The 14,938-nt window shown below is 36.4% G+C and overlaps 1 protein-coding gene across 10 annotated transcripts in view; it reads left to right on the forward strand.

Annotated features, from left to right (window-relative positions):
* Positions 1-14,938, forward strand: part of ZGRF1 (zinc finger GRF-type containing 1) — an 85,939-nt gene that overhangs the window by 43,387 nt on the left and 27,614 nt on the right. For 9 of the 10 annotated variants that reach the window (XM_032254708.1, XM_032254707.1, XM_032254713.1 and 6 more), the window contains 5 exons: positions 633-1,282; positions 2,332-2,470; positions 3,704-3,888; positions 5,257-5,456; positions 9,494-9,633. In XM_032254708.1, coding sequence (XP_032110599.1) covers positions 633-1,282; positions 2,332-2,470; positions 3,704-3,888; positions 5,257-5,456; positions 9,494-9,633 — 1,314 coding nt within the window. The remainder of the gene's footprint in view (positions 1-632; positions 1,283-2,331; positions 2,471-3,703; positions 3,889-5,256; positions 5,457-9,493; positions 9,634-14,938) is intronic. The other variant, XM_032254715.1, reaches the window with a different exon arrangement.

The following is a 14,938-nucleotide window of genomic DNA, read 5'->3' on the forward strand; positions in this document are numbered from 1 at the left end:
CAGGCTGGAGTGCAATGGCGCAATCTCGGCTCACCGCAACCTCCGCCTCCTGGGTTCAGGCAATTCTCCTGCCTCAGCCTCCTGAGTAGCTGGGATTACAGGCACGCGCCACCATGCCCAGCTAATTTTTTGTATTTTTAGTAGAGACGGGGTTTCACCATGTTGACCAGGATGGTCTCGATCTCTTGACCTCGTGATCCACCCGCCTCGGCCTCCCACAGTGCTGGGATTACAGGCTTGAGCCACCGCGCCTGGCCGCTACCTCTAAGCTTCTGTAAGCTCATTTGTAAAATGAGAATGATGCATTTTTGTTGTTATTTGCTTTAAAATGCTTTGAAAATGTAAGTGGTATATAAATACAATTTAGTAATTAAAAAAAATTCTTAGTTAAGGAGGAAAAGAAAAAGAGTACTTTATCAACCCTAAAAAAGTTTCAGTATATATGAATTAAGCTTTGAAATCTTTATTTTTTGATATTAAAGCCATTAATTTTTTTTAAGGAAATAATATACACATTTTTTTTTTTTCAGAGCAAGTTGTTAATTTTTCCTTTTATATACCCACTGTTTTCTAGAGCCTAGGTGATGACTAGTAGTACATTTTTATTTAATCAACATTCTGTTTTCTTTCAGGAATGAAAAAATCCAGTTCTCTGGAGAATGAGAACCTTCAAAAGCTTTCATTAGTAAGTAGAACCCAGGTTCCACTTATTACTTTGCCACCTACTGATGGACCACCTGACTTAGACTCTCATTCATATATGATCAACTCTAACACATATGAGTCTTCTGGTTCCCCCAAGCTCAACTTGTGTGAAGAGTCAGCAGTTCTTTCTTTTAGTGTTGAGCCTGAGGATCATAATGAAACCTCTTTCTGTGGAGAATCTAGGGAAGTGACTCTAGGGGATGTTTCACTTCTCACCAATATATCTACTCAGAGCAAGTGGCTGAAATATCAAAACACATCCCAATGCAACGTGACTACTCCAAACAGAGTTGATAAGAGAATGACCGATGGCTTCTTTGCCGAGGCTATTTCTGGGATGCATTTTAGAGATACAAGTAAAAGACAGAGCGATGCTATCAGTGAAAGCTCTTTAGACTCTGTGCATTTGCAAATGATAAAAGGCATGCTCTGTCAACAGCAGCAGGATTTTAGCAGTCAAGATTTGGTTTCCAGAAAGAAAGTACTTTCTCTGAATTTAAAGCAGACTTCTAAGACAGAGGAAATTAAAAATGTATTAGGAGGGCCTACCTGCTACGACAGTGTAAAGGATTTACAGGTGAGGAAATGTACCAGCCTTGTAATGCATTTTTCCAAAAGTTATTGTCTGAATTTCAGTAAAAGAATTACCAAAATATACTGCATCAGAGCGATTTGGACAGATGGCTTTTACTTGATCCTAACTCTGAGCTATAGTTACATCACTTTCTTTTACTTAAAATCTCTCCTAATCTTAATGAACATGGAATAAAATGATTTATTTGAAAGTACCTGGTGCAGTTTCTGACACATAATCAATACTTAATAAGTGATAGTTCCTATTTCTGTTTTCGTCACTACTACTGATTGTTTTTAATGATTAAACGATTGTTTTTACTGATTTAATGATTGTTTTTACTTTTGACTGTCAATTGTGTTTGCTGATTAAGTGATCAGTAGGGTAAAGGTGTTATCCTATTTCACATTAGTTGTGAATAATCCTTATTATAGTCATAACCAGAAATAAAGATACATAATGATCCATTCACATCAGTTAACTTTTTCTTAGCAAAAAAGATATAAAAACTTATTAAGGGGCAGATAAGAAAAGTTGCTCTTATTTAGGGTTAAAAGTGCCATTAATAGCTTTTCTTGCTATATTTGGTTTCTCATTTAAAATTTGAAAGTAGTTTTCAAGGATCCTAGAAATCAAAATAAAATAATATTTTTAAAAAATATGTCTATGGGCCGGGCGCGGTGGCTCAAGCCTGTAATCCCAGCACTTTGGGAGGCTGAGGCGGGTGGATCACGAGGTCAAGAGATCGAGACCATCCTGGTCAACATGGTGAAACCCCGTCTCTACTAAAAATACAAAAAATTAGCTGGGCATGGTGGCGCGTGCCTGTAATCCCAGCTGCTCAGGAGGCTGAGGCAGGAGAATTGCCTGAACCCAGGAGGCGGAGGTTGCGGTGAGCCGAGATGGCGCCATTGCACTCCAGCCTGGGTAACAAGAGCGAAACTCCGTCCCAAAAAAAAAAAAAAAAAAAAAAAGTCTATGAAAAATAATTTACTCATTAGTAAATGGTATTTTTCTGGAGTTGTTATCATAACTTGAATTTTCCATTGCAGGAGATAAGTGGCTCTGAGCTATGCTTTCCAAGTGGGCAGAAATTAAAGTCTGCTTATCTTCCCCAAAGGCAAATTCACATACCAGCTGTTTTTCAGTCGCCTGCTCATTATAAGCAGACTTTCACATCTTGCCTCATAGGTATGACTGTTATATTTTTATAGTATTCTGATTGCTGTTTCATATAAGTAATAGAATTGTGAGAGTGTAATATGTTATGTTGTGCATTTTTATAGTAAATTCCTCATTCACGATTTATTTTTCATATGTTGATTCTAGTTTTTGACAATAACTGTTATTCTAATTTCAGATCAAAACTGAGATTTGAAAGTGGGAAATGACAATTTTCTTTTTATTTTTTTTTTTGAGACAGGATCTCACTCTGTCAGGCTAGAGTGCAGTGGAGCAGTCTTGCTCACTGCAACCTTGCCTCCCAGGCTTAAGTGATCCTCCCACCTCCCACAAGTAGTTGGAACCACAGGTGCACACCACCACACCAAGCTAATTTTTGTATTTTTAGTAGAAATGGGGTCTCACCATGTATTTCAGGCTGGTCTCAAACTTCTGGGCTCAAGTCATCCATTCACCTTGGCTTCCCAAAGTGCTTTGATTACAGACATGAGCCACCATGATTGGCCAGTATTATCATGTTTTTCTTTTTCTTTTTCTTGAGATGAAGTCTTGCTCTGTCGCCCAGACTGGAGTGCAGTGGTGAGATCTCAGCTCACTGCAACCTCTGCCTCCCAGGTTCAAGCGATTCTCCCGCCTCAGCCTCCTGAGTAGCTGGGATTACAGGCATGAGTCACCATGCCCAGCTAATTTTTTGTATTTTTAGTAGAGACGGGGTTTCACCATGTTGATTAGGATGGCTTCGATTTCTTGACCTCGTGATCCACCCGTCTTAGCCTCCCAAAGTGCTGGGATTACAGGCATGAGCCACTGTGCCCTGCCCTTTCCTTAGTCTTTTGAGTAGCTGGGACTACAGGTGCGTGCCACCATACCCGGCTAATTTTTTTTGTATTTTTAGTAGAGACAGGGTTTCACTGTGTTAGCCAGGATGGTGTCCGTCTCCTGACCTCATGATCCGTCTGCCTTGACCTCCCCAAAGTGCTGGAATTACGGGCATGAGCCACTGCGCCTGCCCAGTATTATCTTTTTAAAATTAGTTTTTATTTTTTTCTTTTTAACTAGAGCTGTTACAAATGACCTGTTAAATTTAGCAGAAAATACCTTTTAAAAAATGAATATTTATATTATGTATGACTCTGTTAACAGGCTATCAAGTTTAGCTACAAACAGTATATATGTGATGCAAACAAAATTATTTTGTATTTAATTTTCTTCTGTATCTATCTCTCTCTTTTTTTTTTGTAGAACATCTAAATATATTGCTGTTTGGATTAGCACAAAACTTGCACAAAGCTCTCTCAAAAGTTGACATATCATTTTACACATCGTTGAAGGGAGAGAACCTGAAAAATGTAGAAAATAATGTACCATTCTGTCATCATAGTCAACCTGCAAAACTTGTCATGGTTAAAAAGGAAGGTCCAAATAAGGTATTTTTGCTTCCCCTCCCCCTACCATACCAATACTTGTTTTATAAAGGCTTTAGATACTTATTACTTCATGATAAGCTTAAAGACTGAATCTTGATTAAGAGCATTCTATTTGAGGTGTCAGTACCTAACATGCAGTAAATGCTTAAAGTTTTATTGAAAGAATTATCTGTACTCTAAAATATGAGTTAAGATTAACCTTCAAGTTGCTTAGGAACTTTTTGTGTAGTATTTTTATTTTATTCTTATTCTTATTATTTTCTTAGAGACAGGGTCTCACTATGTCATCCAGGCTGGAGTGCAGTGACATGATCACAGCTCACTGGAGCCTTGAACTTCTGGGCTCAAGCGATCCTCCTGCCTTGGCCTCCCAGAGTGCTAGGATTACAGGCATAAGCCACCGTGCTCAGCTGAAAATTTTATATACTTTTGTAGTTGATAAAATAGGAGGAATATGCCCAAGTTACAGTGAGGTCACTGAGAAGGGGAGTATGTTCCAACCTGAGAGCTTAGGGAATTCAGAAATAGCCTGAAAGAAATGAATATTGAAGCTAGTCTACTATTTAGTCCCTAATACACGTAACAGATAAGGCCAGAGGAATAGAAAAATATGCTGACTTAATTTATATTTTTAATAATATATTATGGAGTAAGTCAGATTAATGAAATGTACATTGATTGATGGCTTGACTCATTGTTGAACTGTGCTTCCATTCATAATACGGTTTCCTTTCACTATTTGCATATCCCACTTCATTGTTAGCTAAGTGTGTAAATTTGGATTTAAATTTAGGTGTCAAAAGCAAAAATTCATAAATAATGGTATAACTGTGGACTCAAATATAATATAGCCACTAAAAGTCTTTGCTTTCTTTTTAAGATTATTTGATAACATAGTTGCCTGCTCATACTATGTTGTTGGGTACAAGGGCTAGGTTACAGAGTAGAAAATGTATCATCTGAGTTTTGTTTTAAAAAAAAGCAAATTACATGTGTTTGTTCTTGTTGGGTTGTGGTGTGTGCACTTAATGTGAATGAGAAAAAAGAATAGAAAGAAATGCATAAGATATTCAGTATTTCTAGACAGTATTCAGGTTGCTTACAGTGGACACTTTAACTCAGAGAAACACATTTTCAAATAAGCTTTTATTCTCAGAATATTGTAATCTTTTCATAAAGAGAAAGTAAATGAAAAAGTAGGTGGTTTTAAATTTTAAGCTAATAATAAGGCTAAGTTGTATATTGACTAATTTACTAGAGTACAATAATGTCAAGCAGTCTTCATAGAAGCCTTGACAAATGCAAGAACAATAGAAAAATAAAAGCATTTTCTTCACTAAATTTTGATCTTTTTTTCTTTCACCTTAGGGTCGTCTCTTTTATACATGTGATGGACCCAAAGCTGATAGCTGTAAATTCTTTAAATGGCTTGAGGACATGACTCCAGGATTAAATATCACACAGGAAGGAGCTCGACCTGGCATGGTTTTAAGTGACATTAAGAGTATTGGCTTGTACTTAAGAAGTCAAAAGATACCACTCTATGAGGAATGCCAGCTTTTGGTGAGGTACGTTTTATAGTATGAAATAATTACGTGTGATTTTATAGGAGAATGATAGCCTTCACAGAATTATCATCAGTTTTAAAAGAGATTAAGATAGGAAAACTTTAAAAGATAGAATACCTCAGTTTCTAAACTTGCAAAATGGGAATAAGTCTTTTTTATATAGCAACAAAGTCTCGCTCTGTTGCCCAGGCTGGAGTGCAGTGGTGTGATCCTTAGCTCACTTCAGCCTTGAACTCCTGGGCCCAAGGTCTCCACCCGCCCCGGCCTCCTGAGTAGTTAGGACTTCAGGCACATGCCACCATGCCAAGCTAATTTAAAATTTTTGTAGAGATGGGGGTCTTGCTGTCTTGCCCAGGCTGGTTTCAAACTCCTGGACTCAATTGATCCCCCTCCCATCTCAGCCTCCCAAAGGGCTGGAATTACAGACATGCTACCATGCTCAGCCAGGGAATAAGTCTTTAAAGTTATTTTGGCTCCCTCTAACCATCAAACAGTGTGAGCAATATTAGGCTAACTAGCAGGATGCTATTTTTCTAACTTATTTTATGTGTAGTTGGGGCTATTTTCCACAATCCTAAGGGAAATCCTATCTGACAAACCTTAGAAATAATTTTTAGCAGTGTGGCATAATAAATAAGTGATCATTTGCATGCCTAAACTATATAGCTTATAGGATAATAGAATGCTACTTTTTGGAAGTATGCCTTTTGTAAAAGTTTAGATTATTAAAAATAAATATAATGACCATTTGCATCATGGTGATTTAATAGTAATATTTTTATTGGGAGCTTATATATTCCAGTCCCTCTTCTAACTAAGCACTTCACATGAATTATTATTATATTTTATTTATTAAAACATTTTTAAAATTTATTTTACTTTAAGTTCTGGGCTACATGTGCAGATCCTGCAGGATCGTTACATGTGTATACACATGCCATGGTGGTTTGCTGACTCTATCCCCACATCACCTACATTAAATATTTCTCCTAATGTTATCCCTCCCCAATCTCCCTACCCCCTGCTATCCCTCCCCTAGTCCCCTTACCCCCCAACAGACCCCAGTGTGTGATGTTCCCCTCCCTGTGTCCATGTGTTCTCATTGTTCAATACTCATGAATGAGAACATGCAGTGTTTGGTTTTCTGTTCTTGTGTTAGTTTGCTGAAAATGATGGTTTCCAGATTCATCCAAGTCCCTGCAAAGGACATGAACTCATCCTTTTTTTGTGGCTGCCTAATATTCCACAGTATATATGTGCCACATTTTTTTAATCTAGTCTATCTTTGATGGGCATTTGGATTGTTTCCAAGTCTTTGCTATTGTAAACAGTGCCGCAGTGAACATACACGTGCATGTGTCTTTATAGTAGAATGATTTATAATCCTTTGGGTGTATAGCCAGTAATGGGATTGCTGAGTCAAATGGTATTTCTATTTCTAGATCCTTGAGGAATCACCACACTGTCTTCCACAATGGTTGAACTAGTTTACACTCCCACCAACAGTGTCAAAGTGCTCCTCTTTCTCCACCTCCTCTCTAGCATCTGTTGTCTCCAGATTTTTTAATGATCGCCATTCTACTGGTGTGAGATGGTATCTTATTGTGGTTTTGATTTGCATTTCTCTAATGACCAGTGATAATGAGCATCTTTTTGTATGTTTGTTGGCCACATAAATGTCTTTTTTTGAAAATTGTCTGTTCATACCTTTTGCCCACTTTTTGATGGGGGTGTTTTTTTTTCTTATATGTTTGTTTTAGTTCTGTGTAGATTCTGGATATTAGCCCTTTGTCAGATGGGTAGATTGCAAAAATTTTTTTCCATTCTGTTGGTTGCCGGTTCACTCTAATGGTTGTTTTGCTGTGCAGAAGTTCTTAAGTTTAATTAGATCCCATTTGTCTATTTTGGCTTTTGTTGCCATTGCTTTTGGTGTTTTAGTCATGAAGTCCTTGCCTATGCCTATTTCCTAAATGGTATTGTCTAGATTTTCTTCTAGAGTTTTTATGGTGTTAGTCTTATGTTTAAATCTTTAATCCATCTGGAGTTAATTTTTGTATAAGGTGTCAGGAAGGGGTCCAGTTTCTGCTTTCTGCACATGGCTAGCCAGTTTTCCCAAGACCATTTATTAAATAGGGAATCCTTTCCCCATTGCTTGTTTTTGTCCAGTTTGTCACAGATCAAATGGTTGTAGATGTGTGGCATTACTTTCGAGGCCTCTCTTCTGTTCCATTGGTTTATATCACTGTTTTGGTAGCAGTATCATCACATGAATTATTTTATATAATCATTACAGTAACCTGTGAGATATGGAGATACGGGAATAAGTTATTATTCCCATTTTATAGTTTAGAAAATAAGGTTCCTCAAAAAAATAAAACTAGAACTATCATATGATCTAGCAATCCCATTCTTGGGTATGCATCCAAAAGAAAGGAAATCAGCATATCAAAGAGATACCTGAACTTTCATGTTTATTTCAGCAGTAGTCATAATAGCCAAGATATGGAATCAACCTAAGTATCCATCAATGGATGAATGGATAAAGAAAATGTGGTATATAAACACACACACACACACACACACACACACACACACACTCTCTCTCTCTCTCTCTCTCTCTCTCTAACAAAATGGGATCTTATTCAGCAGTAAAAAGAATGAAATCCTGTCATCCTCAGCAACTGGAAGTCATTACGTTAAGTGAAATAAGTCAAAGGCCAGGCACAGTCTCATACCTGTAATCCCACAACTTTAAGAGGCTGAGGAGGGCCAATCACTTGAGCACAGGAGTTCAAGACCAGCCTGGGTAACATGATGAAAGCTTTTCTCTATGAAACTTTGTCTCTAGAAAAAATACAAAATTAGCCAGGTGTCGTGGTGTGCACCTATAGTCCCAGCTACATGGGAGGCTGAAATGGGAGGAAGGCTTGAGCCCAGGAGATGAAGTTGCAATGAGCCAAGATCATGCCACCAGCAACAGAGCCAGCCCTGTCAAGGCAGGCAGGCAGGCAGGCAGGCAAGCAGGCAGGCAGGCAGGCAGGAAGGAAGGAAAGAAGGAAGGAAGGAAGAGAGAGAGGGAGGGAGGGCAGGAGGGAGGAAGGGAGAGAGAGAGAGAGAATGAATCCAGGTATAAAATGATAACCACTGCACATTCTCACTCATGTGTGGAGCTAAAAAAGCAGATCTCATGGAAGTGAGAGAGTAGAATGGTGGTTACCAGAGGCTGGGAAGAAAGGGGATAGGAAATGAAGAGAGGTTGGTTAAAGTGTAGAAAAAAAAAAAAATAGGAGGAATTAACTCTAGTATTTGAGAGTACAGTAGGGAAATTATAGTTAACAGTAATTTATTGTATATATGTCAGAATAACCAGAAGAGAAGAATTGTAATGTTCCTCACACAAAGAAAAGATCAATGTCTGAAGTGATGAACTATCCCAGTTACCCTGATTTGATTTATTACACAATGTATAAAGGTATCAGGATATCACATGTACTCCCAAAATATGTGTAACTGTTATATACCAATAAAAATATTTAAATTAAAAAATTTTAAAAAGCACATGAGGTGTTCTTAGTTTTTTATTTTATTTTTTTTATAAACATCAATGCAAGGCAGATGTTGCTACAGGATCAATTGTAGGAACTGGGGCTTATTCTTTTTTTTATTATTATACTTTATTTTCTGGGGTTACATGTACAAAACGTGCAGGTTTGTTACATAGGTGTACACGTGCCCTGGTGGTTTGCTGCACCCATCAACCTGTCATCTACGTTAGGTATTTTTCTTAATGCTATCTCTCCCCTAGCCCCTACCCTCTTTTAGATACTTTTCTATCTTGGTCTCTTTTTAAAACTGATGACAGCTCTGTGAGGGTTGTTATTTTCTTACTTTGATAAAATATATTTATATTTTATATACATGTATGAAAGTAGGTAAACATATAAAACCCTGGTTCTTTTCATACTATATTTTAAAGATTTAAAAAAAATTTGTACCTTAATATTACATTTCATTTTTATTTTTTATTTCTTTTTCAGAAAAGGATTTGATTTTCAGAGAAAACAGTATGGCAAACTAAAGAAGTTTACTACTGTAAATCCTGAGTTTTATAATGAACCAAAAACCAGACTTTATCTTAAGCTGAGTCGAAAGGAAAGTTCTTCAGCTTATAGCAAAAGTAAGTTGATCTGATCATATTGGTGATTCAGTCTAGCCTTGTATCTCCATTACGTACAGCAGTATAAGTTCTTTACATTAAAGAACTTTATGTTAAATTTTAAAAGTGTAATTAATAGTACTATGTATTATAAATGATTGTATAATAAATTAGACCATACATATTTTAAGATGTTTGGGCTTTTTAAAAACTTTATTAGAAGAGACACCAAAAACATTTAATTAGTTCTTGGAATCATATAAGTAAGTATATTGATTCAACTGTGCTCTTAGTGTCAAAAATAAACTGAAAAAATGTAGTAATGAGTTTGTTGATGCTTCTTTTATTGTCTATGTGATTTGGCAACATTGGACCCTAAATTTTGTATATTTGGAAATAACATCCTTTAAACATTGAGTGTTGTTGTTTTTTTTTTTTCCAAGACAGAGTCTTACTCACTCTGCTGTCTAGACTGGAGTGCAGTAGCGTGATGTAGACTGACTGCAAGCTCTGCCTCCAGGGTTCAAGTGATTCTTCTGCCTCAGCCTTCCAAGTAGCTGGGATTACAGGTGTGTGCCACCACATCCAACTAATTTTTGTATTTTTAGCAGAGACAGGGTTTCACCATGTTGGTCAATGCCGTCTTGAACTCCTGGCCTCAGGTAGTCTGCCGACCTTGGCCTCCCAAAGTGCTGGGTTTACAGACATGAGCCACCATGCCTGGCCAGCATCGAGTGTTTTTAAAGGACCTTAGGTGCACTAAGTTGGATTAATCATTATCTGTGATTTTGTGATTTACTCTTAGTTATGGGTCCTCACATAGCTTGCTTTCATTTAGTTATTTAATTAGTTAATTAGTTATTTAAAATAATATAGTAAGCATCTGTGAGCCCACAATTTAAGTTATATTTAAGTCAGCCTACATTTAAGCTAACTCTACTACCTCATCTTCTCTCTCCAAACCCAAGGTAATTATCGTTTTGATCGTTGTACTCAACAAAATTTTTCTTTCCTTTGTGTATAGATTTATGTAAATGAATTCCTAAAGAGCTATATAAAAGTTTTAGTTTTTTTAGACCTTACCAAAATGATGTCATTCTGTATATAATCTTTCAGAATTTATCTTTTTTTGGTTAGTATGTTGCTGCCATTTATCCATATTGTTGTTCTTAAATCTGGAGTCTAGATTATTTGTTTTGACTGTTGTATAATATTTTGTGAACATGCTAATAGTTTATTGTTTCCATTGTTGTTTAGGTTTCTAAGTTTTACCATTGTGAACAGGGTGTTATAAATATTCTTGTACAGTGTTGTAGATATGTAAGATTTTTTTTTTTAAATATGACTCAAGGAATGAAAATGCTGCCTTATAGCATATGAAATACTTCACACATCTTCAGGTTGTAGTGCCAAACTGATTTCCAAAGTGGTTATATCAGATTGTACTCATCCTAAGTATAAGAGATCTTATGGGTCAACCCATTCAAATGAGTGTAAGATGATCTCATTGTGGTTTTAGCTTACGTTTCTCTGCTCACCAGTGATGTTAAAATACTCTTCATGTGTTTATTTAGTAACATATGTTTCTTCTTAGTCATTTTACTGCTGGGTTCTTTATAAGCTTCTTTTATTTATAGAAGTTCTTTATGTATTCTTCATATTAATTCTTTGTTGATTATGTATGTTGTGAATATCTGCTCCTGGTATGTATCATGTCTTTTCGCTTACTTTAAGGTATCTTAAAGTAAATAAAAATCCTTAATTATAGAATAGTCATATTTATACTAATCCTTTCTTTTTGACAATGCTTTTTATATCTTAAAAATCTAAAAAAAAGCTTTTCCTATGCTGAGTTCTAAAATTATTCACCTATATTTTCTACTAAATGTTTTAAAGTTTGGTTTTTGACATTTAAATCTTTATTATTATTATTGCTATTTATTTCCTTAAGTTTTAGAGGGAACAGGTGGTGTTTGGTTACATGAATAACTCTTTAGTGGTGATGTCTGAGATTTTGCTACACCCATCACCTTATCAGTATACACTGTACCCATTTGTAGTCTTTTATCCTTCATCCCCCCTCACCCTTTCCCCTGAGTCCCCAAAGTCCATTGTATTATTCTTATGCCTTTGCACCCTCATAGTTTAGCTCCCACTTATAAGTAACAACATACAATGTTTGGTTTTTCCATTCCTGAGTTACTTCACTTAGAATAGTGATCTCCAGTTCCATCCAGGTTGTTGCTAATGCCATTATTTCGTTCCTTTTTATGGCTGAATAGTATTCCATGGTGTATGTGTATATATACATCACAATTTCTTTATCTTCTCATTGATTGATGGGCATTTGGGCTGGTTCCATATTTTTGCAATTGTGAATTGTGCTGCTATAAACATGTGAGTAAGTATCTTTTTGTGTAATGTCTTCTTTTCCTCTGAATAGATACCCAGTGGTGGGATTGCTGTATTAAATGGTAGTTCTACTTTTAGTTCTTTAAGGAATCTCCACACTGTTTTCCACTGGTTTTACTAGGTTACATTACTAACAGCAGTGTAAAAGTGTTCCCTTTTCACAATGTCCCTGCCAACATCTATTATTTTTTGATTTTTTGATTATGACGATTCTTGCTAGAGTAAGGCAATATTGGCTTGTGGTTTTGATTTGCATTTCCCTGATTATTAGTGATGATGAGCATTTTTCATGTTTGTTGGCTTTCTTTTGAGAATTGTCTATTCATGTCCTTAGCCCACTTTTTGATGGGATTTTTTTTCTTGCTGCTTTGTTTGAGTTCCTTGTAGATTCTGAGTGTTAGTCATTTGTCAGATGTATAGATTGTGAAGATTTTCTCCCACTCTGTGCATTGTCTGTTTATTCTAATGATTGTTTCTTTTGCTGTGCAGAAGCTTTTTGCTAATAGTTTAATTTCTATCTACTTGTCTTTGTTTTTATTGTGTTTGCTTTTGGGTTCTTGGTCATGAAGTCTTAGCCTAAGCCAGTGTCAGAAGGGTTTTTCTGATGTTCTAGAATTTTTATGGTTTCAGATCTTAGGTTTAAGTACACCAATTCATCTTGAGTTGATTTTTGTATAAGGTGAGAAATTAGAATCCAGTTTCATTCCTCTACATGTGGCTTGCCAATTACCCCAGTTTGTTGAAGGGTGTTTTTTTCCCCATGTTATGTTTTTATTTGCTTTGTCGAAGATCATTGGCTCTAAGTATTTGGCTTTATTTCTGGGCGCTCTATTCTGTTCTATTGGTCTGTGTGCCTAATTTTATACCAGTACCACGCTGTTTTGGTGACTATGAGATTTAAATCTTAAGTCTACTTGAAATTGATGGTTTTTTTTTTTTTTTTTTTGTATATGGTGTGAGGTAGGGATCCAGTTTCATCTTTTTCTTTTTTTGAGATGGGGGTCTCACTCTTGTCACCCAGACTGAGTGCAATGGCGTGATCTTGGCTCACTGCAATCTCCGCCTCATGGGTTCAACCTATTCTCCTGTCTCAGCCTCCTGAGTAGCTGGGATTACAGGTGCCTGGCTAATTTTTGTACTTTTAGTAGAGATGGGGTTTCACCATGTTGGCCAGACTGGTCTTGAACTCTTGACCTCAGGTGATCCACCCACCCACCTTGGCCTCCCAAAGTGCTGGGATTACAGGCGTAAGCCACCATACCCAGTCCATTTTTTTCTTTTTTATTACCAGTTTTGCTGGAATATTAGTCATTTTTTATTGATTAGTTTTTCTTTTTCCTCACTGATCTGAAATGCCACCATTGTTTTATTTGTATTTTTGTTCTTCTGATCAGTCTTGCCTGAGGTTTGTCTTATTTTGTTATGTTTTTCAGAGAACCGACTTTTGGCTTTATTGATCAGAAGATCAGCAATGTATTTTTGTTTTGTTTTTATTGTTGTTGTTGTTGGCTTTCTCTCAAATTTCTGTGATTTCTTCTATTTTGTTTGGGATAATATACTCTTCTTTTTCACACATCTTAAGCTGGATACTTAGCTAATTTTGAGACTTTTCTCTTCTCTAATATAATTATTAGGGTGGTAAGTTTTCCTTAAAGTACCACTCTATTTTTTTTTTTGTTTTTTCATTTGAGATGGAGTCTGGCTCTGTTGCCCAGGCTGATGGCGGTGGCGCAATCTCAGCTCACTGCAACCTCCACCTCCTGGGTTCAAGCGATTCTTCTGCCTCAGCTTCCTGAGTAGCTGGGACCACAGGCACTCACCACCACACAAAGCTAACTTTTTTTGTGTTTTCAGTAGAGATGGGGTTTCATCATGTTGGCCAGCCTGGTCTTGAATTCATCACCTCAAGTGATCTGCCTGCCTTGGCTCCCAGAGTGCTGGGTTTACAGATGTGAGCCTCTGTGCCTGGCCTACCACTCTATTTTTACTGAGTTACTTTTTTCATTATGATTCAGTTTGTTTTAAATTTTCCATTATTATTTCTTTTATAACCTGTGAGTAATTTAGCATGTGTTTTAATATTTAAAAATGTAGGGGATTTCTATGTTAACTTTTTGTTAACTTCTGACTTAAATATGTAATACGTAGATATTATGATTTTTATAATATTATTCTTTAAAGTTTATTGTTTATTTAATTAATTAATTAATTATTTATTTTTGAGACAGAGTCTTGCTCTGTTGCCCAGGATGGAGTGCAGTGGCATGATCTCACTGCAAACTCCACCTCTCAGGTTCAAGCAATTATTTCTCCGTCTCCCAAGTAGCTGGGATGACAGGCACCTGCCATCACACCCAATAAATTCTTTATTTTTAGTAGAGACAGGATTTCACCATGTTGGCCAGGCTGGTCTCAAACTCCTGGCCTCAACTGACCTGCCCAACGCAGCCTCCCGAAGTGCTAGTATTACAGGCATGAGCCACCACAACTTGCCTACTAAGGTTTTTGTTCGCTTGATCTTAAAGACTGAAAAGCAGTATTATTAAGGGTATCTTTTAATGGCATAGTACAAGAGAAATATGTTTTCTCTAATTGTTGAATACAGAACTCTTTAATGATCAGATCAGGCTTATTTGTCGTGTTCAGATCTTCTGTAGTCTTGCCAAATTTTTGTGGCAGTTATCTAAGTAATTAAGGGAGATGAGTTGAAAACTTCCTCTGTGGTGCATTTTCTCCCTGTTATTTTATTACTTTTTCAGTATTATATATTAGGGCTATTTTATTAGGTACATATATATTTTAAATTATTATTAACTTTGGGGTAAGTTTAAACTTATGTCATTATATAAAGAGGATCCACTCCATCTCTAATAATTATTTCTTGAAAATCTTTTTTTTTTTTTTTTTTTTTTTT

The sequence above is a fragment of the Sapajus apella genome, unplaced genomic scaffold, assembly GCF_009761245.1.
Source record: "Sapajus apella isolate SASKATOON/1434 unplaced genomic scaffold, GSC_monkey_1.0 scaffold87, whole genome shotgun sequence".
In the NCBI taxonomy this organism is placed as follows: Eukaryota; Metazoa; Chordata; class Mammalia; order Primates; family Cebidae; genus Sapajus; species Sapajus apella.